This window comes from Mustela lutreola, chromosome 12, assembly GCF_030435805.1.
Source record: "Mustela lutreola isolate mMusLut2 chromosome 12, mMusLut2.pri, whole genome shotgun sequence".
Lineage (NCBI taxonomy): Eukaryota > Metazoa > Chordata > Mammalia > Carnivora > Mustelidae > Mustela > Mustela lutreola.
In genome coordinates, this window is record NC_081301.1 from 36,304,267 (window position 1) to 36,331,904 (window position 27,638).

The window sequence follows — 27,638 nt, forward strand, 5'->3', positions numbered from 1 at the left end:
ATAAAAAGTCAATATGATAAAAACCATTCAGACTGAAAATACATGATAAATAAATTTGTATGTTCTCAACTCAGTATTAAAGCAATTTAGTCAGTTTTTCCACATCAAAAAAAGAAAAGCTATAGTAATAACCATAGCTACTTGCTACTATGAGCTTTTTATGATCCTTTTATTTTCTAAGATAGAAACAAATGAACATGTTTCCTCAGTATTAAAGTTACTTAAAAATCATGTAATTTGGGGGTTGCCTCCGTGGGTCTGTAGGTTAAGCATCTGCCTTCAGCTTGGGTTATGATCCCAGGACCGTGGGACTGAGCCCTGTTTCAGGCTCCCCGCTCAGTGGGGAGTCTGCTTCTCCATCTCCATCTCCTCCTCCCAACCTCATGCTCTGTCTTGCTCACATGCTCCCTTTCAAATAAATCAATAAATAAATAATCGTAATGTTTTTCTCTGCATGAAAAAATATTCACTCCTAAACCTCATTTCATATACTGATGGAGAGTAAAATCAAATTTATATGAGATCAATTAAAAAATGTTAGCAAAAATTTGGCACTCTAAGGTGTATCACTAATATTCCTCTATGTATTATTAATAGGAAATAAACAAAAATAACAATATGGTAACAATTGGGTAAAATGCAGTGCTTTGGAAGAGTATGTTGTCATTTAGGTTGATGTGCCACTATTACTGCTGGCCTACACATCTAAGGCTTACAAATACAGAGGGGAAAAGAGGGTCAAAAGTAGTGGGTTTTTAGCAATGTTTTTTTTTCCCCTTAAAGTAGAACAATATAAACAACTAAAATCAAATAAGTAAAAAATACAAATATTCAGCTAATAAACCAGCAAGAAGTAAAGACCAACTACAATAGGATTCCTGGCATGTTTCTTTTTTAGAATCAGATTATAAAGAGTAAAAATTCTATGTGATGGTTGATACATGAAAAAATTCACTGAAAATTTTTCAGAGGTGATAGTAAACTGAGATAGGATGTTGTCTAGCAGGTAGGCAATCATCTGAGGGTCAGGATAAATATTCACCAGTTTGGTAAAATGAGGGAAAAAAAATAATGTTATGGTATGGTGAATTTTAGCAACCAAAAGTATGAGCTAAACTGGAATGGTTTTTAAAATATTAACCTCCAACCAATAATTGATTCAAGCAAGGATCATCAATGGATGCTAAATTAGTGGGTAAAAAGTTGGGGAAATAGAATAATGACACAATCTAACAGAGAATGAAATAAAAGTAAATATGCCAGAATGGGGGCGCCTGGGTGGCTCAGTGGGTTAAGCCGCTGCCTTCGGCTCAGGTCATGATCTCAGGATCCTGGGATCGAGTCCCGCATCGGGCTCTCTGCTCAGCGGGGAGCCTGCTTCCTCCTCTCTCTCTCTGCCTGCCTCTCTGCCTACTTATGATCTCTCTCTGTCAAATAAATAAATAAAATCTTTAAAAAAAATTAAAAAAAAAATATGCCCGAATGTTAACACAATTGATGAGTCTAGGCAACATGAATACAGGTGTTAATGTAGTATTTTCCCAAATTTTGTCTGAATTATTTTTTAAAGTGGGGGAAGAAGGGGGAGCATATATGCATATGTTTGGTTTTATACTCCTAAATTATGTGAGAGTAGTGTATGGAAGGGTACATAAGAAACAAACAAGGGTGGTGTGAGAGCTAGGAGATAGTAAGGGGACAGAATAGAGGAGGACAGGTACGAGTGGGAGATTCCTCACTGCATGTGTATTGTACCTTAACTTTTTTTTAACCATGTCAATGTTTTATATATTTACATTTTTTTTAAAGTTCCAGCATAAGTACTGAATCTGCTATTAAGAGATCATCTGAAGTTCCCAGGGAAACATTTAGGTAGGAAGGATTATCCAAACATTTAACATCTGTGATTTTCTTTCTTTAATTGTGGTGAAGAGTGTATCAGAATCACTAGCCTGGGCAGAGGCATGAGTTTATTTTTTTCAGTCATCCACCCCAAGTTAGGCTGTTCTCACCAGTTGGGAATCACTGATCATAAAGAGAAATAGTAATGACAGAAATGTCTAAATGTGAATATACAGAAGACAAAAAGGAAGACTGAGAATCTATACAAAATGGCTGTGGCTTAGTCTGTCATTCTGTTATACTTCCACTACCACCTCAGGTTAACGCATCCAAATACTGTCAGTTGAATCTTGGAAACTATATTCCAGGGAGAGAAGTGCTTTGTTTCCAATACCCACCTCAGGGCTCGCCGCTCTGGATAATCAAGATCGTAACTTTGCATAGAGTCATTGTAGGAATCCCGGGAATTGCCCTGAAGTAGCAGCTGTTGTGGCAATCGCACTGGCACAGGGAACTGATGCACAGAAGCGTTGGGCTGGGAAGTCGTATGGTAAGGAGGTGGGATGCTATTGCTGGTCTCGCTGCGATAGTCACTATCTCGGTCATCAACAGCACTATCAGGATCTTCGAAAGCTGCCGAATAAGCACAGTCAATCAAAGCATCCCAGCTTTATTAGCTTTTTAGAATTTTTTCTGCTTCTCACTTAAGTAGCCACAAGCCTAGACCTTAAGAACAAGAGCAAGCTGAGCTGCACGTGAGCCAAGTGACCGCAAACCCATGTGCAGAACTGTTTCAGTTAAAACTTGTAAGTTTCTTTCCTTATTAAATAAGACAAGATTCTTGCTTTCATTTTAGTGTTGATTCTCAGATAAGTTCCAAATTGTATTTTCCCAATGAAGAACTCTATGGAATTCTGATTCTTTAGCTATCATAACTCTAGTGAAAATCAACTTTCAAATGCCATAGATTCTATTCCTCTATTATTATCAAAACGGGCAGAAGAGAAATTTTCATTTAGAGTTCACCTGCTGTTTTTAGACTTAAAAAATACATAGCTGAACCCAGTAAGCAGGTCCAACATCAGAAGGTGGTGAAATAATCAGGAAGGGCAAACCCAAGGCTCTAAGAAACCAAAAGTTCTAGATACAACTAAGAACAGTAGCAGTCTTTTACATACTATGCCAAACTTTATTTATTTATTTATTTATTTATTTTGGTATTTTTAAGTAAGCTCTAAACCCATTGTGGGTTGGAACTCATGATCCCAAGATCAAGAGTCACAAATTCCACTGCCTGAGCCAGCCAGGTCCCCCAAAACAGTAACAGTCTTACTGTCTGGCTGCAACAACAGGTTTTTCTAACAATTACTACCAAGTACCTCCACCCTGGGGCTCAGCATTTCCACCCAAAATCTGGGGCTAAAGAAGAAAAGGAAAACATAAGCACTATCAATGGGATCTTGCTGACAATCCAGCCAAGTTTGTCTAATAACAGTGACTATAATTTCATAGAATTATTTCTGTTCTTCAGGCCAATACCTGACTGGATAGTTTTATTCTTGATGTTAACTAAAATGACTACAGTTACAAATCCTGCTACAAACACAAATAAAAATATTTAACACAGTACTTGGAAAGGGAGCTCAACCTAATAGTGCTTCATGGTTTATTTTATAGAGAAGCCATTTCTGACACCAACTCCGTATGTGTATAATTAAGAAGGTCCCAGATGTCCTGTCTTGCCCAATTTCCTATTTGGCACAGTGAGGAAAAGGAACATTCATTATCCCAAAATGGAGATACTTTTAGCAGATGATGAACTACTCATATTAGCAATTAAAAAAAAATTCTTGATAGATATGTAGGTAGTAAGAGCTTTCTGAAGACTATAAGATTGGGCCTTCACAATCACTCAAGCAGGAGATAAGAACCTGCATCTATGTCATTGAAATGTAAAAGAACTGATGAACTAGAAAAAGAAATCCAGACAAATGATAAAACGTGGGGACAAATGGAAGGTAACAACGACAGGACCTTGGCTTGCACATCAGACTACCTGGTAGATAATAATTCCACTAAAAGAGACAAGAGGGCACAAACATGTGGGCTTTACAAACAACGAAGAGTATTTGAACACCAGATTCCAGACAACACCATGGATACAGAAGGAGTACAGGTAGAAGAACTCATGAACTTTTCCCTTTTGAGTTTAAGGCAACATGTGAACATAAAACAAGGAGAGTAACCAGAACCTCAGAAGAAAAAAAAATCAGTATGAGAAAGAGGCTAGGGGTTCCTGGGTGGCTCAGTTAGAGTCTGCCTTTGGCTCAGGTCATGATCCCAGGGATCAAGCCCTGCATCAGGCTCTCTGCCCAGCAGGGAGTCATCTTCTCCCTTGCTCCTCCCCTTGCTTGGGCTCTCTCTCTCTCTCTCTCTCTGAAATAAATTTTTTTTTTTTTTTAAGATTTTTATTTATTTATTTGACAGAGAGAGATCACAAGTCGGTGGAGAGTCAGGCAGAGAGAGAGAGAGAGAAGCAGGCTCCCGCTGAGCAAAGAGCCCGATGCGGGGCTCGATCCCAGGACACTGAGATCCTGACCTGAGCCGAAGGCAGCGGCTTAATCCACTGAGCCACCCAGGCGCCCCTGAAATAAATTTTTTAAAAAATCTTAAATAAATATATATATATATATATATATATATATATATATATATATATGTATTAAAAAAAAAAAGGAAGAGGCTAACCTTCAAGTGGTCAGGAAGGGTACTAGCCAAAAATTAGGGGATGCAAAGCATTCTGCTCAGAAAGCACTCTCAACACATATTAGGATTAAAAAATAAGACTTCAGGGGCATTGGTTTCTATCTTGATGCATTTGTCATTCTGAACACTAGAAAGAAAGGATCAACAGACAAAAACCAATGTCTTTCAGACTTAATTCTTTCTGAACCCACAGAAAGAGTCAGTGGAAGAAGTAAGATGGATTTTTCATGCATACAGATGAGACAGCAGAGGCAACAAGGGAGACAAAACCAAAAGTCTACTTAAACACCACAAAAGTATCAACATATAACCCAGAGAACCAAAGAGGGAGCAGCGATGGATAATCCCACTCATTATGTGGCCAGGAGAGAGTAGCTCAGCCAGAGTTAGGAGCCCACGATCCAGAGCCAGAAACTATGTTGGACAGACTCTTGGTTTTTCACTGTGTCTGACCTATTACTCCTAATTAATCCTCTGCTTATTTATTTTGCTAGGCTAAGGGGAAGAATACTCCCAAACTTTCCTAAAAGCTGACATTTCTATACTAAAAAATAGAGGGCAAATATTAAAAAAAAAAAAAAAAAGAAAGAAAGTGTTCATGGAAAGAATAGGTTAGGAGTAGAAGAGAATATGAAAAGTAGGAGAAGGGATGTCTGGGTGGCTCAGTCAGTTCAGCAGCTGCCTTTGGCTCCAGTCCTGATCCCCAAGTCCTGGGATCAAGTCCCGCATGGGGCTTCTTGCTTGGCAGGGAGACTGCTTCTCTCTCTGCTTCTGCCTGCTTGTGCTCTTTCTCTCTCTGACAAATAAATAAATAAAATCTTTTTCTTTTTTTTTTTAAGATTTTACTTATTTATTTGACAGAGAGAAATCACAAGTAGACGGAGAGACAGGCAGAGAGAGAGAGAGGGAAGCAGGCTCCCCGCTGAGCAGAGAGCCCAATGCGGGGCTCGATCCCAGGACCCTGAGATCATGACCTGAGCCAAAGGCAGCGGCTTAACCCCCTGAGCCACCCAGGTGCCCCAAATAAATAAAATCTTAAAAAAAAGAAAGAAAGAAAGAAAGAAAGAAAGGAAGAAAAGTAGGAGGGTACAGGAAAAAGGAAATACAAAGAAGTGAGGTGAGACAAAGAAGAGAAAGAGAAAAAAGGCAGATAAGGGCAAAGACCAGATTTTTCTCCCCTGAAACCATCCCTGATCTCCCTAGAAAGAAAACCTCCTGGAACCACCAAGGCTGATTACAGACTAAAAAGGGAAATTAAGAAAAACTTTTGAGGGGCACCTGAGTGGCTCAGTAGGTTAAGGCCTCTGCCTTCGGCTCAGGTCGTGATCCCAGCACCCCAGGATCAAGCCCCACATCGGGCTCTCTGCTCAGCAGGAAGCCTGCTTCCTCCTCTCTCTCTGCCTGCCTCTCTGCCTACTTGTGATCTCTGTCAAATAACTAACTAACTAACTAAATAAATAAATAAATAAAATCTTTTTTAAAAAAGAAGAAGGTTTGAATGAAAGAATTGTGCTTTCAGTGTGGCAGTGACAATCTCTTACTGGTTCTACTCTACTCCACAATACCACTGCAGCTGGCTTTACTGAGAAAAAGAACCTGACTGCAGGTTTGGTTACTCAGCCTAAGAAGGACTTGTGGGCTAGGTTGAGGGCAAAAATTGAAAAGCCCTTGAAAAACTAAAAGGCTGGGAAAATTAACTAATTCAAGTATTAACTGAATGCCTTTAAGTACAAGGCCAAACAACATAGAAGATTCAGAGCACAATCAGTCTAAAAGGAGAGAGAAAATATGGATACAAAAACAAGAAAGTAACTATCATGAGAACAGTACACACCAAATGTTATATGAGTTGAAGGTAAGGTCACTTCCTATTAGGGTGAGCAGACAAAGCTTTATGGAGGAGACAACTTTGAAAGACTGGTAGGTGTTCAATAGGTTAAATTCAGAGGGGAAGGGGAAAATACCTTCTAGAATCTGGATAAAAACAATGGCATGAATAAAAAGCCCAACAGTGAGAAAGGCCATATATATTTTTGAGAAACACTTTGTAGCTCATTTAGCAGGTACATAAAAGGACATGGAAAGGAATGACAGAAAATAAACCTGGGGAAAGTAATCTAATCTGGGGCAAAAATGGGCCCCCAGGTACAGAGCAGGCACTCAAACAATACTGATTGAAATACTGAACAATGAGGATTTCTGGTCCTGGATTGAAATCCTGTCTTTAAATACAGAATACAGGGAGAACTTTATCAGCCTGAGAAAAAAGGAAAGACAATTCAAACCATTTTTTTTTTCATGGCTTAGTTACTTTTTTCTTTGAAAATCTTAAATTATCTCAGCTTTCTTAGGCTGTCTTAGAGCAGTTCCCAGTGGAAACACTAAGGAATCACAGAAAGTACAAAGTCATAAGAAATTCCAGTGGCAGAACAAAATTTGTCCCCTTTTAGCACATGCTGGATACCTAAGCACTGGGACTCAACCAAACCCCCTGTAAGATGGGTAATATAGCCAGTAGTGACAGCCTAAGGCTGTGTATTTTGCTGGAAAGAACTGACTGTCTACTCTCAAAGCTCTAGAATGAAGATGGCCTCCAGCCTAACTGGGCTGCTTGAAGGAAAGTCAAACCATGTTCTCAGTTTCTTGCTCACAAAAAATACACTTTCAGAAGGAACTTTCTTCTAGTCACTGCACTCCTTAGCCAAGAGACCAAAGGAGAGTTTCCCACACTAGTGCTGATGATAGTACTTATCTCTGGGAAGGAAAAACCTAGATACTGCCAAGATTATAACTGGACTTCGGTTTGAAATTTCTCTCTCACACACACATACACATCTCTCTCGCACACGCACACATACACACGCACATGCACACAGTCTTCAAAAAATCCAGCATGAAAGGATTCATTCCACTGCAAGTAATGGTCTTTAAGATTTAAGTAGGGGAGGAGAAGGGAGTGAAATTATATTTGCTTGTATGCATGAATATCCAGCTTCATAGTTCAGAGGGAATGTGTTAAAGGGTAAAATCAAGAAAATTATAAGGAATTCAATCTTACGTACTCTGCTGCTCTCCCCAGCCCAAATAGGTCCAGTGACCTAAGAAAACCGCAAATGGTAGCAAAAAAAGAAGAGTGACAGAGACAATTTTAGGAAAAATTCAAAGACCATTTCCCCATCCCACCAATGATTATACACCTTACCTTGCTTGAACCTGCCCTACTTGTATTCCATTAATTTTACATAACATATAGAGAGCCTTCTGCCTTCTATCAGGGATGAGACAAATCTAGAAAATACCATTGCTCTAATTCACTATATAGAGAATAACAAAAAACTGCTTCTACACTTTTAAAAAAAAGTTTTATTTACTTAACCATTTGTCTGTTGAAGGGCATCTCAGCTATGCCTCCATCAGAAAGGATGAATACCCAACTCTTTATCAACATGGACAGGACTGGAGATTATGCTGAGGGAACTAAGTCAAGCAGAGAGAGTCAATTATCATATGGTTTCACTTACTTGTGGAGCATAAGGAATAACATGGAGGACATTAGGAGAAGGATAGGAAAAGTGAATTGGGGGAAACTGGAAGGGGAGATGAACCATGAGAGACTGTGGACTCTGAGAAACAAACAAGGTTTTGGAGGGGAGGAGGGTGGAGGGGATGGTGAGCCTGGTGGTGGGTATTAAGGAGGACACATATTGCATGGAGCACTGAGTGTGGTGCATAAACAATGAATACTGGAACACTGAAAAATAAAATAAAATAAAATTACAGGGACGCCTGGGTGGCTCAGTTGGTTGGGCAGCTGCCTTCGGCTCGGGTCATGATCCCAGCGTCCTGGGATCGAGTCCCACATAGGGCTCTTTGCTCAGCGGGGAGCCTGCTTCTCCCTCTGCCTCTGCCTGCCTCTCTGTCTGCCTGTGCTCGCTTTCGCTCACGTTCTCTCTGACAAATAAATAAATAAAATCTTTAAAAAAAATAAATAAATAAAATAAAATTACAATTTTTTTTTAAAAAAGCTTTATTTATTTGGGTAAGTCCGACACCTGAGGAGGAGCCCAGAATCATGACCCTGAGAATCAAGAGTCACACACTCCTCTGACTGAGCCAGCCAGGTGCCCATGCTTTTATGCTCTTTTAAAATTCCTTCTGGCCTAGAACTCAGAACATTATCATTTAGGAGCTAATATACCTTTCCTTACTCAAAATGACAAAAATTCAACCTCTAAGAAATCCTTCCTATCTCTTCGTTCACCAAACCTGAGCCTACCATAGTATTTCCATGAGACTCTCAACCTGATACAGTGGAAAAGAGAGTGATTTCCTTGTCTAGGAGTGATGATGTCTAATTTTGATGCTCTCTATTGAAAACTAAAAGGCCAAAGAATGGCATTAACATCTAATCTTCCAAGTAATACAACACTGTGGCCTTCTGCTCAGAATCATTTCTTCAAATGCCTGCAAAATTTAATAAAATCCATTAAAATACAGAGGCTTTGAATGATGAGAGAAAACTGAACATTTTCTACTCATTTTTCAAAATAAAAAACTCAATGTTAATTACATTTAAATCCTATTCCGTATTCAAAACTGAATTTGAGGCAACTAATGTCACACACACACACACACACACACACTAAAAATAGATCTTTATCCCAAGAAACAAGGCGTAATTTAGCTTCATAATTAAGAATATGAGAACTCAAGCCAAAGCTAAGTTCTTCTAGCTCTGCCACTACTCTTTAAAAGGTTATTATAGATATTTCTTCAACTGTAATATAAGAATATTATGAGTCTCATTGTTACCAAAGGATTGTAAGAGAAAAATGCATGTAAAGAAACTAGTACAGGCCCCTGGAATGGGGCAAACAATTGGCATTTCTTGTTGCTGTGTCATGTTGCCAAGTTTTTGCTTGCCTTATGGGTTCCTAATAAATAGGTAGCAGGAAGATCCACACATTGATAACCTTAGTATCTGCTAAGGGATTGTCTATGTTTGGGTTAGAAAGTCCTCAGAGAAAGAAATTAAAAAAAAAAAAAAAAGTCCTCAGAGTTCTAAGGGTGCGGTTCCCTTGAAAATTTGCGATTAAGACTCAAAATTCTGGAAACGTTGAATGATGCCAACAGAAGCTGGTTTCATTACCTGAGCTAACTCCCAATCCTGGAGATCAGGGACTACTAGTCAGTCACAGTTCAGGTGTAAAATATAATGACTCAACAATTCTGTACATTACTTAGTGCTCATCATGTTAAGTTTACTCTTAATCTCCTTGACCTATTTCACCCAACCCCCATCCACCTCCTCTCTGGTAACCATCTGTTCTCTATGGTTGAGACTGTTTTTTAGGAGCACCTGGGTGGCTCAGTCGGTTAAAAGTCTGCCTTTGGGGGGGGGGCTGGGAGGTGCAGTCAGTTAAGCAGCTGCCTTGGACTCAGGTCATGATCCCAGGGTCCTGGGATCCAGTGCTGCATGGGGTTCCCCGCTCAGCGGGGAATCTGGCTCTTCCTCTCCCTCTGTCCCTGCCCCCAACTTGTGCTCTCTCACTCTCTCTCAAATAAAATCTTTTTTTTTTTTTAGTTTATTTTTTAGTTTATCCCTTTATTTTTCCTTTGTTTTGTTTCTTAAATTCCACATATGAGTGAAACCATATAGTATTAAGCATGGGAGAGAAGAATCAGATTTGTCACTTTAGAAAGGAATGGTGGAACAGTGTGGCCGAACGTTTGTAGGGTAGATGGACTGGAGGCTGGTGTCAGGGAGGCTGGTAAGGAAGCTACTACACTCACCTAATGATTGCCCTAACCAGGAAAGTTGCAGAGGGAGTGGAGAGATAAGATTCATGAGTCAAAATCAAGGGCTTTAGTAAGTAATTAAATGCAGGAGGTGAGGAGAATAAAGCCTAAATAATATTGCTTAGGTTTTCAGCTTGAGCTACTGGGTGGATATGACATCATTCATTAAGTAGAAGTGTTAGATTACTGGCTTTCAGGTATCTATGAAGTATTTAAAATGAATATGTCTGAGAAGACAGCTGGATATATGGTTGTGGAGCTGAGGAAAGATATGTAAAGTCTTAAGTTTTCAGAATACAAGCTGCCATGAAGACAGATTTTTCTGCTTTGTTCCTTTCTATATCCTTAGTGCCTAAACAGTGCTTGGCACAAAACAGCAACTCAACAAATATTTTTGAATTAATGGATAAATATTACAATGTAAGTAAGAAAAAACAATGAGGCAGGGGTCCCTGGTTGGCTCAGTGGGCTAAGCAGCCAACTCCTGATTTAAGCTCGGTCATGTTCTCAGGATCCAGAGATTGAGCCCTGCAACAGCCTCCACCCTCACCAGGGAGTCTGCTTGGGATGCTCTCTCTCCTTCTACCTCTGCCCCCACCCCCACTCTCTCTCTCCTTTTTGCATGAATGCAAAGTGGCAGGCCACTTTGGAAAATAGACTGGGTATTTCTTATTAAGTTTTATATATAATCATAAAACCCAGCAATCCCTCTCATATGTATTTATCCAAGAAAAACGAAATGTTCACATAAAATCCTATACATGCATGTTCACAGTTGGTTAATTCATATTCACTAATAACTGTAAACATAAATGCCCATCTGCTGAATAAATAAACAAACCATGGTATATCCATATAGCAGAGGTCCATTCAGGAATAAAAAGGAATGAACTGACACACACAGATAAATCTCGAATGCAGTATGATTAGTGTTACAAGCCAGACTCGAAAAGCTACATTGAATATGATTCCACGTATATGACTTTCTGAAAAATGCAATACCATAGGGGCAGAAAACAAATTAGGGTTTTCAGGCCAGAAATGGGGGAGGTTGACAAAAAAGAAAAATTTTAGGGTTGATGGAACTGCTCTATATCTTAACTATGGTTATGGTTACAAAATTGTATGTATTTGTCAAAACTCATATAACTGTACAATAAAAGGTAGAATTTTGATGAATGTAAGTTATACCATAATAAATCTGACTTAAAAACAAAAAGGAGGAGTCCATGAAGGAGGCTGTGAAGAAACCAAAAACAGAAAAACCATGGTGGTGTGGTCTCTGAATCAGAAAAAAAGCAAGGTTTCAAGGAGGCAGTGACAAGCGCTTAACAAGTGTTAAGCGCTGCAGGGTAGTCAAAATAAAACTGAAAAAGGCCTACTGGATTTAGAAATTAAAAGGTTAATAAAAACTTCAATAGAAATTTTAATGAATGAAAGCTGGAGTATAGACTGTTAAGAAGCAAATGGAAGCACATACAATGGAATAAGGAGACATCAAGAGATTCTGTAATTCATACAGTAAAACGCTGAATGTGAGCAAGATGGTAGACACTGCTTATCACAGATGCCAAAAAGAAGCAAGCAAGGAACAATCACCAAATGTGTTACAGAAAAAACTGAGTACATTAAGAGCTTCTTACAAAACCAGCAACATTCTCAAATTGGGCATTCACACATATCAAATGTGTGTCAAATTGACAATTATAATGAGCATGCTAGTGTTTCCCACCTCCCTAGAGCCTCAAACCTCTTCAGTTCACATATTTAACAAGTGAATAACCAATTACCCAGTTGCTCAGTGGCACCTGATGCTAAGAGTCAGGCAGTCTAGAAAACTAGAGCCTCCACTGGCAATGACATTGTATTTTCAATGTTATGAGCTCTGTGCAGATTAACTTTACCAAATTCACCTTAAGCCCAAAATCACTGAACTCCCAACACTTCAAACAGAAACTACAAGACCATTCCAAAATTCCTCTATAGATTATCTCCCATTTCCAATCTGTCAACAAATTTAATAGTTAATTCCACTCAAGTCTCCTTCCTACTGTCCCTTCCTCCTAAGTTTCACAGTCCTTATCAAGGAACTCGTTACCTCATGCCTGAATTGTTACAGATTTTGGCTGAATTTATGACCTTCTAATCTCTGTCCCATTCAATCTACTCAGCAGATGGCAACTAATTTTCCTAAATCCAGCTTCTAATCACATCATTCATTGCCCTTTTAATAACTTATAACCTCTCACTATGCATAAAAGAGTATATTTATCTTTCCAGCTTTCGAATCCTCTATAATCTGATACCAAATAATATCAAAACACACTGTCAACCACTCACCCAAAACAAAGTCATTATTGGCAAACAGGTCACAGTTCCTGTATCTGCCACACTTGGAAGATAGAGGAATGAGCCTGATTTCCCCTTTTTGCCCCTCAACTTCTGAAGCTGGAACGTCCTTCTTTTCCACTGCTTGTTGGTGTAATGGAAATAGTTTTGAGTTTTGGAACCAGATAATCCTAGGTCCAAAGCCATCATTACTAGCTGTGTGACCTTAGGCAGGTTAACTTCTCTGTCCTTGTATTCATCATCTGTAAAAAATGAAGAGCAATACCACTTACCTCTCAAATTTGCTAAATATTGAAAATCATGTATGTAGCATTTAACTCCATGTGCTAGATGAATGATACTCAGTAAATGTTCCCTATTCTCCCTTATTTGATTGGCACCCATTCTTAAGTTCCTTTTAAACATCTTTCCTTATACAATGCTCAATAACTCTAGTACAATGTCTCTTATCAAAACAAAAGCCATTTGCCCATTTCCTTAAAAAGTTAAACACACATCTACCCATATGATCCAGCCATTCCACCTCCAGATATTTAATCAAGAGAAATGAAAACATATCATCAAGCTGATGTTCATATTATTCATAATAACTAGGAAAAACCCAAGTGCCTATCAACCTATGAGTTGATAAACAAAATGTGGTATATCCATAATAGAAAACTACTCAGTAATAAAAAGAAATGATTTACTGGTAAACCCAATAAAATGGCTGAGTAACAGAAGCCAGATACAAAAGAATAAATAGTATGTGGTCACATTTATATAAAACTCTAGAAAGACTAATTTAATCCACAGTGACCAAAAACCTAACAGTGGTTGTCTCAAGCCAGGAGTAGGGAGAGGATGAAGTACAAAGGGCATGAGAAAACATTTAGAGGTAACAGAAATGTTCTGCATCTTGACAGTGGTGGTAGTTTCACTGGTATATGCATCTACCAAAACGAACCAAACCATACAGTTCAGGTGGGTGTTTTGTTTGTTTTTTTTTTTATAGAAATAACTTTAATTAAAAAACTTACATAGAAGATTATAATGTCGGACATGACAAAGATTTGAGCTTATTTGCCTAGACAACTTGGGTTTGTCTGGCTTTTGTGGGTGTTTTTTGTATATATATCTAAATAAGGTCGATTTAAAAATTTTTTTAAAGATTTTATTTATTTATGAGAGTGAATGAGGAAAAGAGTGCATGCACAAGTAGAGGGGAGGGGCAGAGACAGAGAGAAGCAGACTTCCTGCTGAGCAGGGAGCCCGCTGTGGGGCTCAATCCCAGTACCCTGCGATCATGACCTAAGTTGAAGGCAGATGCTTAACTGAGCCACCCAGGCAACCCTCAATATAGTTGATTAAAAAAAAAAAAAAAACAAAACCTTTATTTTTTTTATTCTGTTAGTCACCATACATCATCAGTTTTTGATGTAGTGTTCCATTATCCACTATTTGTATATAACACTCAGTGTTCATTATTTGCATATAACACTCAGTGTTCATTGCAATACATGCTCTCCTTAATACCCATCACCAGGCTAACTTATCCCCCCATGCCCAACCTCTGAAACCCTCAGTTTGTTTCCCCGAGTCCATAATCTCTCATGGTTCGTCTCCCCCTCTGACTTCCCCTCCTTCAGTTTTCCCTTCCTTCTCCTAATGTCCTCCACACTATTCCTTATGTTCCACATATGAGTGAAATATGATATATGAAAATAAAAATGAAATATGATCATTGTCTTTCTCTGCTTGACTTATTTCACTTAGCATAATCCTCTCCAGTTCCATCTATGTCGATGCAAATGGTAGGTATTCATCCTTTCTGATGGCTGATCTATACAATATTCCATTGTATATATGAACATCTTCTTTATCCCTTTGTCTGTTGAAGGGCATCTCAGCTCCCTCCAGTGTGGCTATTGTAGACAATGCTGCTATAAACACTGGGGTGCATGTGCCCCTTCTTTTCACCACATCTGTATCTTTGGGGTAAATACTTAGTAGTGCAGTTGCTAGGTTATAGGGTAGCTCTATTCTTAACTTTGTGAGGAAACTCCATACTGTTTTCCAAATGGCTGTACCAACTTGCATTACCACCTATAGTGTAAGAGCGCTCCCCTTTCTCCACATCCTCTCCACCATTTGTTTCCTGCCTTGTTAATTTTGGCCATTCTAACTGGTGTAAGGTGGTATCTCAATGTGGTATTGATTTGAATTTCCCTGAAGGTTAATGATGTTGAACAACCTATACTTTCAATACCATCCCTATTCAAAATACCAAAGTCATTTTTCAAAGAACTGGAACAAACAATCCTGAAATTTGTATGGAACCAGAAGACCCTGAATCGCCAAGGTAAAAAAGAAAAACAAAGCTGGGGGCATCATGCTGCCTGATTTCAGCCTATATTATCAAGCCATGATCTCCAAGACGGCATGGTATTGGCACAAAAACAGATACATAAAGCAATGGGACAGAACAGAAAAAAAGTTATTTAAAAAATTTTTTTTAAAAGATGAAAATTAAAAAGAAAAATAAATAAATAAAATTTTAAAAAGAAAAATGAGAAGTTAAAAAGAATTTTTTTTAATAAAAATTTTTTAAAACCTACATTAGAACTTATCACTTGCCTTTGTCCAATCCATCCATCCCTAACCTAGGTTGTAAGTTCCTTGAGGGTAAGACAGAAGTTTTATACTTCCTCTATATTTCTCTTAATGGTTGGCACAGAAAACCTATACTGAAGGAGATAACAAGTGAATAAAAGTAGGTTCCTCTTGGGCACCTAGATGGCTCCATTGGTTATGAGTTTGCCTTCAGCTCAGGTCATAATCCCAGAGTCCCAGGATTGAACCCAAATTGGGCTCCCCGCTCAGCAGAGTCTGCTTCTCCCTCTGACCCCCACCATCTCATGCATACTCTCAAACAAATAAATAAAATCTTTAAAAAAAAAAAAAAAAAAAAAGCAGGTTCCTCTTAATCCAAGCAGGATCTTTAAATTTTAATAAAAATTACTTAACAGGAGCGCCTGGGTGGCTCAGTTGTTAAGCATCTGCCTTTGGCTAAGGCCATGATCTCAGGGTCCTGGTATCGAGCCCTACAGTGGGATCCCTGCTCAGCAGGAGGCCTGCTTCTCCCTCTCCCACTCCTCCTGCTTGTGTTCCCTCTCTTGCTGTGTCTCTATCTGTCAAATAATAAATAAATAAAATCTTCTTTTAAAAAATTACTTAACCCTCTGGGTGGCTCAGAGGGTTAAAGCCTTTGCCTTCGGCTCAGGTCATGATCCCAGAGTCCTGGGATGGAGCCTCGCGTCGGGCTCTCTCCTTGGCGGGGAGCCTGCTTCCTCCTCTCTCTCTCTGCCTGCCACTCTGCCTACTTGTGATCTCTCACTGTCGAATAAATAAAATCTTTTTTTAAAAAATTACTTAACAGTATGCCTTTAACTTAACGGTAAGCCTGGCTGACCGTCGGTGGAGTATGTGACCCTTGATCTTGGGGTTATAGGTTCAAGCACCACCTTGAAAATAAAGTCTTTAAAAGAACAAAACAAAACAGAGCGCTGGGTGGCTCAGTCAGTTGAGTATTCAGACTCTTGATTTTGGCCCAGGTCATGTATCTCAGGGTCGTGAATTAAGCCCTGCCTCAGAGTCCATGCGGAGCCTGGAATCCGATTGGGATTTCTCTCTCCCTCTCCTCCCCACTCATGCACTCTCTCCCTCTCTAAAAAAATAAATAAAGATAGAAACAACAACTTAAAAAAAGAAACCAAACTGAGATTCATGTTATAAAATGCAGATACCTAGACCCTACTCCCAGAGAGTCTCATTCAAAACCCCTGAAATGGCTTCAGAATCTATATTTGTTGTTGTTGTTGGAATGTGCCTTTTCATTAAGAAGCTGGGGACTCTCATGTCAATGATTTTAAATTACAATTTGAAAAATACAGTTGCCAACTTTCCTATATGAAAAAAGCCAGTCTCTCAGTCAAAAGCATAGTGTTCCTGGACTGATGGAAAAGAGGCAGCCAGATGTACTATCCTATTAGCTCAAAGACCAATTCATTGTAAGCATACACGTAAGTGAAAAAATTCTAGCAGGTCCAGATCCAATTAAAAATGAATCCTCTTTCGGGGCGCCGGGGTGGCTCAGTGGGTTAAAGCCTCTGTCTTCGGCTCAGGTTGTGATAGATCCTGGGATCCTGGGATCAAGCCCCACGTCGGGCTCTCTGCTCAGCAGGGACCCTGCTTCCTCCTCTCTCTCTGCTTGCTTCCCCGCCTGCTTGTGATCCCTGTCTATCAAATAAATAAATAAATAAAATCTTTAAAAAAAAGAAAAAAAGAATCCTCTTTCCTAGAAGGCAAAGCTTCTTCATTTATCCCTGCTGATAAGGCTACAGCACATATTCATATGCTTCTTGTTTTGCCTATTTCATCTTGTTTCTAGTGGAAAATATAAGAAATCAGACATAGTCACATTAAGAAATAAGGCTAATGGGGGCGCCTGGGTGGCTCAGTGGGTTGAGCCGCTGCCTTCGGCTCAGGTCATGATCTCGGGGTCCTGGGACTGAGCCCCGCATCGGGCTCTCTGCTCTGCGGGGAGCCTGCTTCCTCCTCTCTCTCTGTCTGCCTCTCTGCCTACTTGTGATCTGTCTCTGTCAAATAAATAAATAAATAAAATCTTAAAAAAAAAAAAAAAAAAGAAATAAGGCTGATAATTACCAAACAAAACACCCTTAGGCAACAGTTATATCACCAATCAATAGTCCAGTGTTGGGCGCCTGGGTGGCTCAGTGGGTTAAGCCGCTGCCTTCGGCTCAGGTCATGATCTCAGGGTCCTGGGATCGAGTCCCGCATCGGGCTCTCTGCTCAGCAGGGAGCCTGCTTCCGTCTCTCTCTCTCTGCCTGCCTCTCCGACTACTTGTGATTTCTCTCTGTCAAATAAATAAATAAAATCTTTAAAAAAAAAAAAAAAAAAAAAAAATAGTCCAGTGTTGGTCAATTTTTCCAAGACAATGAAATGACAGGATATTTGATTTCAAGTGAACAGCCATCTGTCTAGGCAATGACAGGACTCTCTTATCAATTGCTAAACTGTAAATTACAAGGTAGCTCACAAAGGACAAAAAAATGTCAACCATTAGTAGTTATTCTGTTCTCCCTTTCAAAACAGGTAAGTACCACAAAACTTTTCCTCCAATTGAAAATAGTTTTTTAAAAATCTATAATTAAGTAAAGTACTTCAAACCTAACTTAAGAAAAAAAAAAAACTATTGACCAATCTTCTTTGTGAATATATATGTATTAGAATACAAGCAAATTTAGCCTAACATTATAGTAAAAGAATAATTTACCATAATCAAATAGGGTATATTATAGGAAAAGAGATGATTTATCAATAGAAACTGATTAATGAAATCATCACATTAACAAGTCAAAGGAACAATGGATACACATGAACAATTGGGTAAGTACTACTGAGCAATTCTGAAATGTTCAAGATCTACTCCTTATTTTTAATACAGAAGCTCTACTGAAATATAAGATGCAGAGAAGTATACAAATCATCTAAGTGCATTGTTCAATGAATACTGTGAACACACTCATGCAACTATTACATAGATGAAGGAACAGAATAGACCAACATCCAGCAGACCTCTTCCTACTCCTTTTCAGTCATTCAACCACCACCCCCCCTTTTTTAAGTGGGTTCCACCCCCAGCATGGAGCCCAGTCCAGGGCTTGAACTCACAACCGTGAGATCAACATCTGAGCGGAGATCAAGGGTTGGATGCTCACCCTACTGAGTTACCCAGGCACCCCTCAACTAGCTTCTGAACCAGCTATTTCCTCTGTGCTTCACACTTTCCCCAGAGAGCCACATCACTAATTCCCTCACCTCTAAGTTTTACACAAAAGTCATCTTCTCACTGTGGCTTAAGCACTAACTACCTTATTTATAATTACAACCCAATTTCAATTCTAGCATTCTCAATTTCCTTTCACCATCTATTCTTTTATTGGTCCACTCTCTAAATTCCTATATAATTTCCTATAGGAAATGTAATTTCCTATATAATTGGTCCACTCTCTAAATTCCTATATAATTTCCTAAATTCCTATATATATAATAATGAATATAATATTCATTACATTTACTGTTTCCCCCCACCCAGGAGCTTGATGTGTTTTGCTTCCTCATATATCCCAAGCACCTAGAACAGAATCGAGACTGTACCAAAAAATGTTTGTAAGGTGCTTGCTGGCTCAGTCAGAAGAGCACCCAACTCTTGATCTTGGGTCATGAGTTTGAGCCCCATGGTGGCTGTAGAGATTACTAAAAATAAATGAACTTTTTATAAATGTTTGTAGAAGGAAAGGATCAAGAGATAGAGGGGAAAGAGGCAACGTGGTTGGAGGTGAGAAAATGACTATCAGCAGTATAAATACAGTTACAATCTTTCTAGAGTATAATTGGACAACATCTAACAAAACTAAAAATGTGTGTATTCCTGGGGCTCCTGGGTGGCTCAGCAGGTTAAGCCTCTGCCTTCAGCTTGGGTCATGGTCTCAGGGTCCTAGGATCGAGCCCCACATTGGGCTTTCTGCTCAGCAGAAAGCCTGCTTCCCTCTCTCTTTGCCTGCCTCTTTGCCTACTTGTGAGCTCACTCACTTGCTCTCTCTCTCTCTCTCGCTCTGTCAAATAAATAAATAAATATTTTTTTAAAGTGTGTATTCCTTAACTCAGTAATTCCACTTAATAGAAATGCACTAATTCAACTAATATTATTGAGCAAAAGTACTAGAAATACACAAATAAGCATTTTCCTTACTTATAAAATTTATGGCCTAGAGAAGAAAAATATTAATCAAATAATCATATATATTAAGTATTATGAAGGAAAGGTACATAAAATAATATATAATAGGGAAAGGGAAATTCATTTGCATGTTTACAAAAAACATTTATACAAAGTTGTTCACCATAACACTGTTTTAGGAGCAAAAATTTGGGAAAAATCCAAATATCTACCAATAGGAGAAGAGTTTTTAAATTATACATTTCAAATGGAATAGATCAAATTTGAATTTCATCAATCTTCTGGTACAACTACCAATTTACAAAAAAAAATATGAAGGACAGAAAAGTAAACTATGCTATGGGAATATACACAGCAAAATTCACAATATGGGAAACTATAAGTCAAACAAAGACATGCAATTAAATGGCTTCACTGCCTCAATAAATAATTGCAAGGAAAAAATTAAGACATGGAGAAGGAATCCACAGATTAAAAAAAATTATAAGCTACATCAAAAAGATAAAACAGGTAAAAATAAATTCTAATGTTTAATGATGCACACCTGAGTGATAAAACATAAAGCAAGGAAGTCACTGTCATAAAGGTTGGTAATTACTTTTAGGGAGAAGATTGGGATTGGGAAGGGCATGTGGAAAGCTTTCTAGGGTGCCTAAGAAAGGGGTTTTTTTTCCTATCTTATATGAATTCATTAAATGTTTGTTTTATAAAGTTGTCTATCTGTGTTACATTCTACGATAGATTTTTTTTTTTAAGATTTTATTTATTTACTTGACAGAGAGGATCACAAACAGGCAGAGAGGCAGGCAGAGAGAGAGGAGGAAGCAGGCTCGCTGCTGAGCAGAGAGCCCAATGCGGGGCTCGAACCCAGGACCCTGAGATCATGACCCAAGCCGAAGGCAGCGGCTTAACCCACTGAGCCACCCAGGTGCCCTACAATAGATTTTTGTTTGTTTGTTTGTGCCTCAAACAAACTGGGTATATCATTACAATTACTACCATCTGATGATTTCATTTCTCTTAAGTCTTCAAAAAGTGCCTCACTGTCTTCAAGATAAAATATAAATAGCTTGTTATGGCTTTCAAACCCAGCATGATATGAAGACTATATGCCTTATCTCTGACCCTGCCCCACACTTATTCCCTGCCCTCACGTCATCCAGAATTTTCAACATGGCTATAGATCATGCTTTTTCATATTAATGTCCTAGTACCATAAACTCTTTTTTCCTTTACCTGACTGACTCTTATCTTTCAAAACTCAATTTATGCCAGAGGTTTCAGAGGAAGGAAGGATGAATAGATAGGGCACAGGAAAATTTTAAGGAAGGGAAACTATTCTGTATCATATTACTAGGGTGAATACATTTGCCAAAACCCACAGAACATACAAGGCAAAGAGTGAACTATAATGTAATCTATGGGGTTTTGTTGACTTTTAAATTCTTTCAATTTAAATATCACTTTCTCGGGCGCCTGGGTGGCTCAGTGGGTTAAGCTGCTGCCTTCGGCTTAGGTCATGATCTCAGGGTCCTGGGATCGAGTCCCGCATTGGGCTCTCTGCTCAGCAGGGAGCCTGCTTCCTCCTCTCTCTCTCTCTGCCTGCCTCTCTGCCTACTTGTGATGTCTCTCTGTCAAACAAATAAATAAAACCTAAATAAATAAATAAATAAATAAATAATCACTTTCTCTGGGAGGCCTTTCTTTACTATCTAAAAATTGGATTAAGTTTTCTTCCTCTACTACTCACCGATAATTCTAACAATTGTTAATCTCAACAGTACTTCTGTTAATCATGTTTTACCAATCAAATTCATTTCTTCCCACTCTGAACCAAAGAAACCAATAATAACAAACCAAAGATGACCATGTTTTTATGGGAATAACAAACTGTCGTATATATACAACAAATACTGTGCCTAGGTTAGGCAGTTACGTGCTATAATCAAATAAAACTTTTTTTTAACATTTTATTTTTTAAGTAATCTCTACACCCCACATGGGGCTCACACTCACAATCACAAGACCAACAGTAGCATTTTGCACCAACTGATCCAGGCAGGAGCACCTCAAACTTGAATACATTAATCTGACATTTTTAACATACATAATTGTGTGCCATAGTAATTGAAAATAAATGATTATAAGTTGATGTACTAACTACAATTAGCCACCTCAAATTCTCTCTGGAAAAAGACAAGATAGAAATAAATGAGTCAGAAGACTATAATTAATATTATTTTTATCAGGCAAACCATACTATTATAATTTCTCTCTTTTCTTTGTTAGTTTGCCAAAACCTATAATCATCATCAGTATCAACTGCTTATACAGATACCACATGTACAGAGTAAAACTCATCACCCACTCTTACTGACAGAAGTCCCAGACTCACTGCACTGCCCTATTACTAAAATAAGAGTCCCTCTACACTCTGTGGAGTCTATAACCAGTGTATTTTCCTGACTCTGAGAGTCCTAACCCTGGAATAAAAGTTGCAAAACTATCAATTGACTGATCATCTACTCCCACTACCCAGGGAGGATGTTCTAGCCAGTTATTGGCCAGGACTGAGAGTGGAGGGGGCTATCTTTTAAATTTTCCCTTCATACTTTTCTTTTATCCTACTATGAATATCTTTTCATTAATTCAATACATTCTAATTAGCTTCTTCAAAAGCCATCTCTAAACTCAACGTCTTCTGGAAAGCTTTCCTGAACAAACTACATGCCATTCTTTTTTTTTTTTTTTTTTTAAGATTTATTTATTTATTTGACAGAGAATGAGATCATAAGTAGGCAGAGAGGCAGGCAGAGAGAGAGAGAGAGAGGAGGAAGCAGGCCTCCCGCCGAGCAGAAAGCCTGATGTGGGACTCGATCCCAGGACCCAAGGTCATGACCCGAGCTGAAGGCAGAGGCTCAGCCCACTGAGCCACCCAGGCGCCCCACTACATGCCATTCTTAACCATCCGCTTCTTCCTCAGCCACCTCAGGAAGATAAGTGCTAAAATTAACTCTAAAATAAATGTACTTCGAGGGTACCTAGGTGGCTCAGTCAATTAAGAGTCTGCCTTCATCTTAGTCATGATCGTGGTGTCCTGCAATGGAGCCCCTCATTGCACTCCCTGCACAGTAAGGAGTCAGCTTCTCCCTTTCCCTCTGCTCCTCCTCTTGCTCATGCTCTCAATTTCTCTCAAATAAATAAAATATTGAAAAAATAAATAATTTTTAATTAATAAAATTAATTTTATGTAAATTAATTTCATCTCAATTTTTTAAATGTCCATTAATAGGAACTGGTACCCTATATAGTGTATATTCAACCTATTAAGTGTAGTATATATTCAACATATTAAGTATATATTCAACATATTAAGTGAAAAAAAGTAAGATATGTTAACATTGTGCAAAACATACTACATTTGTGAGGGCGACTTTAAGTATATTACATGTTTACGAATGCATAAACTCTTTCTAGAGAAATCCATAATAAATGGCAATACTGATTGCCTCAAGGCAGAAACTGAATGGCTAAAGGATAGGGTAGAGGAAAAAAAGCAGTTTTTCATAGCATACACTATATCTTTTGATATAAAAAATAAAATTTATGTATGAGGTTCCTTTAAAAAATAATAACAAAAGGGCAAGGAGGGGGTCCTAGGTTCAAGGTAACCAAGAATCAGCTACCCAGGGAACACCAATACGATTAGGATACTTTAATGCAAGAGCCAGAAGAGAAGACTCAAATAGAAGTGGTAAATGGTGGAAGACAGATGGCAAAGAAAGAATATGAGCTCTGGGGTTTTAGAAATGAGAAAGGGAAAAACAGAAGAAATTGATGAGGTGGGAGAATCTGCAAGATAGAGGCCAGTTGGTCAAGCGATCCTATTTTCCTGAGGGCTTGTGGTTCTATATAAATAAGTGGAAGTAACTAGTGATGTAACACTTGCTCTTCTGCTTTCATTGCTCACAGTAATCAGTCATAAGCCACCAAGATTTTAAGTGGGACAAAGCTTTCAATCCTCTAACAAATTAAAAACGAGAAAGGGTAATAGATGACGAGAAGGACGCTAGGACCTAAAGTGAGAAAGGTTCCCCCCACTGACAGAAAGACAGGAAGGAAGAAAGGAAGGAAGGAAGGAAGGGACTCCCAGAGGAGTGAATCTGCCAAATAGGGCCAGCCCTGTATATCTTTACTCTTTGAAGAAGATGTACAAAAGAGGGACTCATTTTCTTCAGCACAGTAGCAAGTACAGCTTTGGTATCATTCTATTCTCTCCAAGTCAATATGGTCGGCATATAATTTGGCATCTTTTTAATCCTCTCCCCATACTTACCACATATCATAGTATGAATAATCTTTGCTTTCAATCAACACATTTCTTTTTTTTTTTTTTAGAGATTTTTTATTTATTTATTTGACAGAGAGAGATCACAAGTAGGCAGAGAGGCAGAGAGAGGAGGAAGCAGGCTCCCTGCTGAGCAGAGAGCCCGATGCAGGACTCAATCCCAGGACCCTGAGATCATGACCTGAGCCGAAGGCAGCGGCTTAACCCACTGAGCCACCCAGGCGCCCCAATCAACACATTTCAATTAGCTCCTTAAATATCATCTCTAAACTCATCTCTCTGGAAAGACTTCTTGAACCAACTTTATGCTATTTTTAACTATTTGCTTACTCCTCTGTCATGTGAGTACTTTCCTCTTTCTAGGATATCACACTGCACCTGAGGATCATCTCATAAATAAGAGCCAAGTTGCTACATTTGTGTATTTGTCCTTTTCTGACCTAAATAGGTTATAAGCTAAATCTTCTGATTCTTTTTCCATCCTCCCATCATTCTTCTTTGAACCCCACAAATATATTCTCTTGTCTATGTATCTATTCATTAAAAACAAGAATACTCCATGAAAATACAGAAGCCTTTGGAGAGGAGGAAATGAAAAGATTTAATGGATAAACTTATACCAAAAAGCTTTGAGTTTCTTCTCTGTAATGCTTGTCTGGAGTTTCCAAGTTTCATAAGAGAAGTTAAGAAAAGTATGATAATTCTTTCCGTCTAGCATCTGCTAAAAAGTCTTTATTTCTACGAAAAATAAACATGAACAATTTAATGCTTATAAATTACGACACAGCTCACAAAGCTTTAGTTACTGCCAATATCACCTATCAGTTACCTGATTATGAGTCTTAATGTCAGTCCTATTATAGAAGCATCCTCAGAAATCCACACATTCTGAAGAAACTAAATTTTCAACCCAAAGGAAAAGAATACTTCCTTCCAATAAATAATGCAAATTATACTTTTTCAATAATCATTTTTCTTTTTTCTCCAGAAAACTTTTCCCCCAAAATCCACATGGGCTGAGGTCTCTCAGAGGTGAAAAATCAGGCTTCACTCCCTGGTACCTAACATATCACAAAGTGAGATATAGTTGTGCAAATTCCAAAACAAACAGAAGACTAAGTCCTTGCTCCTGCAATTCACCAGTCTAGTGGAGAAAAAATCCTACCAACCAGGAAAGGAAAGTCTAAGAAAACATGTAGAGTACATCACACTAAACTCTACTAGAAAATAATGATAGGTGGTGGGCTCATTGGTATTAGTTCCTTTATTCCTCTCCAAAACTTAAATGTGTTACAAGTACTCTCTCACATATTCAGATACTGCATAATTAAAATTTTTTAACTTTTTCTTTAAGATTTTATTTATTTATATATGTGAGAGAGACTGAGCAAGAGGGAGAGAGCACAAGCAGGGAGGAGAAGCAGAGGGAACGGGAAAAGCAGACTCTCCACTGCAGGGAGCCCAACAGAGGGCTTGATGCTCGACTCCAGAGTCATGACCTGAGCTGAAAGCAGATGCTTAGACTCCCAGTACACTCTGTGTACTGAGCCACCCAGATGGCCCGTGTATAATTAAAATTTAACTTGTTTTTTTAATGGGGTACCTGTGTGGCTCAGTAGTTAAGCATCTGCCTTCAGCTCAGGTCATAATCCCAAGGTCCTAAGATGGAGCCCCACATCAGGCTCCCTGCTCAGCAGGAAGCCTTCTTCTCTTTCTCCCACTCCTCCTGCTTCCCTCTCTTACTGTCTCTTTCTCTGTCAAATAAATAAATAGAACCTGTAAAATAAGTAAATAAAATTTAAGTTTTGTTTTTTTTTTAAGAAAAATTAAGATGTTGGAAGAGTATTCTCTAAACTGAGAAAACTAGTTATCTTGGAGTCGGCTGGGGAGGGAGTATTATAGAGAACTGTAACTGTTTATAATACACATTTCTCAATCACTTAAAAATTTTTACAGAGAAGACATTATGTATTTTGGGTTTTTAAGTTTAGACTAAAAAGGGAATTGATTTAATATGTTGGGGCAGGGGCGACAATGCTTTATAACACGTTGCAAAGTAATCACAAAGTTTCCACACAAATTTTGAATTCCAATACATTATCTGGACATGAACTACCAGAATTTCTTAACCCAGTAACAAACGTGTGAAACTCATTCTATCAGGGCGAATGAGGACAGAGGAAAATTCCTACTATAGTCAAGGCCAGGATTTCAGGGAAACAGATCTTTGCCATGGGAAGCAACCCAAAAAAATAAACAATCTATTCCTTATGACTTCAAGAAATTTTTAAAACATAGTAAGAACCCAAAAGGGGTATTCAACTCAAAGTTAGTTCTGAATATTTTTTTGTAACACATGGTACTCTAAGAGCAAGTCAAAGGATAGAAAAAAATAAGCAAAAGGTTTCTCTGATGTATGCACACATACATTTTGACATGTGTAAAATCTCTCAAATGATTCATAAGAAACTGTTAATGATAACTACTTCTGGGGAGAAGACCCAAATCCCTAGGTATAGGAATGGAAGGGAGACCTTTTACTGTATTCTCTTTAATATTTTAAAGTTTGTGTGGCATATGCATATTTCCTATTTAATAAATGACGTAATTTTAAAATAACATAAAAGGCACAAGGCAAATAAGAAGAGCATATTTTTCTGAATTATATTACATTAGATTTTTGACATCAATAGGTCATATAGGGAAAAGAACATGGACCTTAAGAGTCAAATAGATCAAGGTTTTAACCCCAGTTCACACACTTCCTAGAAACAAGTGGCACAAAAGAAGGTAACCGGTGAGAAGCCCTGATAAAAAGACTCTGGGCTGCTTTCTTCATGCTACCATGCAAAGTGGCCATCAAGATTATAACAAGAAAAGCAATACATTGCCCAACTTTTAATACAAGTGACTTGAAATGAGACCAAATTTTAACATTGAGGACATTGAACAGAACCTTTAAAATTCATGATATGGGGGTGCCTGGGTGGCTCAGTGGGTTAAGTGCTGCCTTCTGCTCAGGTCATGATCTCAGGGTCCTGGGATCAAGTCCCACATCGGGCTCTCTGCTCGGCGGGAAGCCTGCTTCCCCTTCCTCTCTCTCTCTGCCTGCCTCTCTGTCTACTTGTGATCTCTCTCTGTCAAATAAATAAAAATCTTTAAAAAAAAAATTCATGATATGTATTGAAAGCGACATTATGACAAAAACAACTGGGACAGTTATCGAGCTAGAGTTTATGAGGTAGCACCACAATGGATGGAACTAAAAGCCAGCTGGCAGAGGGACTAAACAGCCCACTAATCAGGCTTTGAATTTAAGTGAACAGCATAAGTATTATGGCTTGGGGGAGTGAATGTATTTGTGATTAAATCAAAAGTAACAGTGTCTCAGAGGAACCTGGGACAGGAATTCAATAATTTTCTAGGTGTCCCAGGACTATCTTGGTCACCTATCACTCAATTTCAGTGCAGGGCATTGTTTAAGAAAGCTATCTGAAGTCTTAGTATACCGTGCTAATATATGGAAGGAGCCTGCCATGCAATAGCAACATGGCATTGCAAAACATAGGACAAGCTGAGTTCTGTCCATTCAAAAGTTACGGTGAGGGATTCTTGATCTCTTCAATACACTGTGGGAAACATAGATTCACCCAGTATATGCTCCTAAAAGGATGCTACTCCTAATCGAGACTGTGAAGCCACAGACTTCTCTAAGATTTAGATCTCCTGAG

General features: G+C 38.5%; 1 protein-coding gene across 8 annotated transcripts in view; it reads right to left on the minus strand.

Annotated features, from left to right (window-relative positions):
- Positions 1-27,638, minus strand: part of UNC13B (unc-13 homolog B) — a 244,963-nt gene that overhangs the window by 100,376 nt on the left and 116,949 nt on the right. For 6 of the 8 annotated variants that reach the window (XM_059142422.1, XM_059142421.1, XM_059142424.1 and 3 more), the window contains 2 exons: positions 7,671-7,706; positions 2,241-2,475 (listed from right to left, as the gene is read on the minus strand). In XM_059142422.1, coding sequence (XP_058998405.1) covers positions 2,241-2,475; positions 7,671-7,706 — 271 coding nt within the window. The remainder of the gene's footprint in view (positions 1-2,240; positions 2,476-7,670; positions 7,707-27,638) is intronic. The other 2 variants (XM_059142423.1, XM_059142428.1) reach the window with 1 other exon arrangement.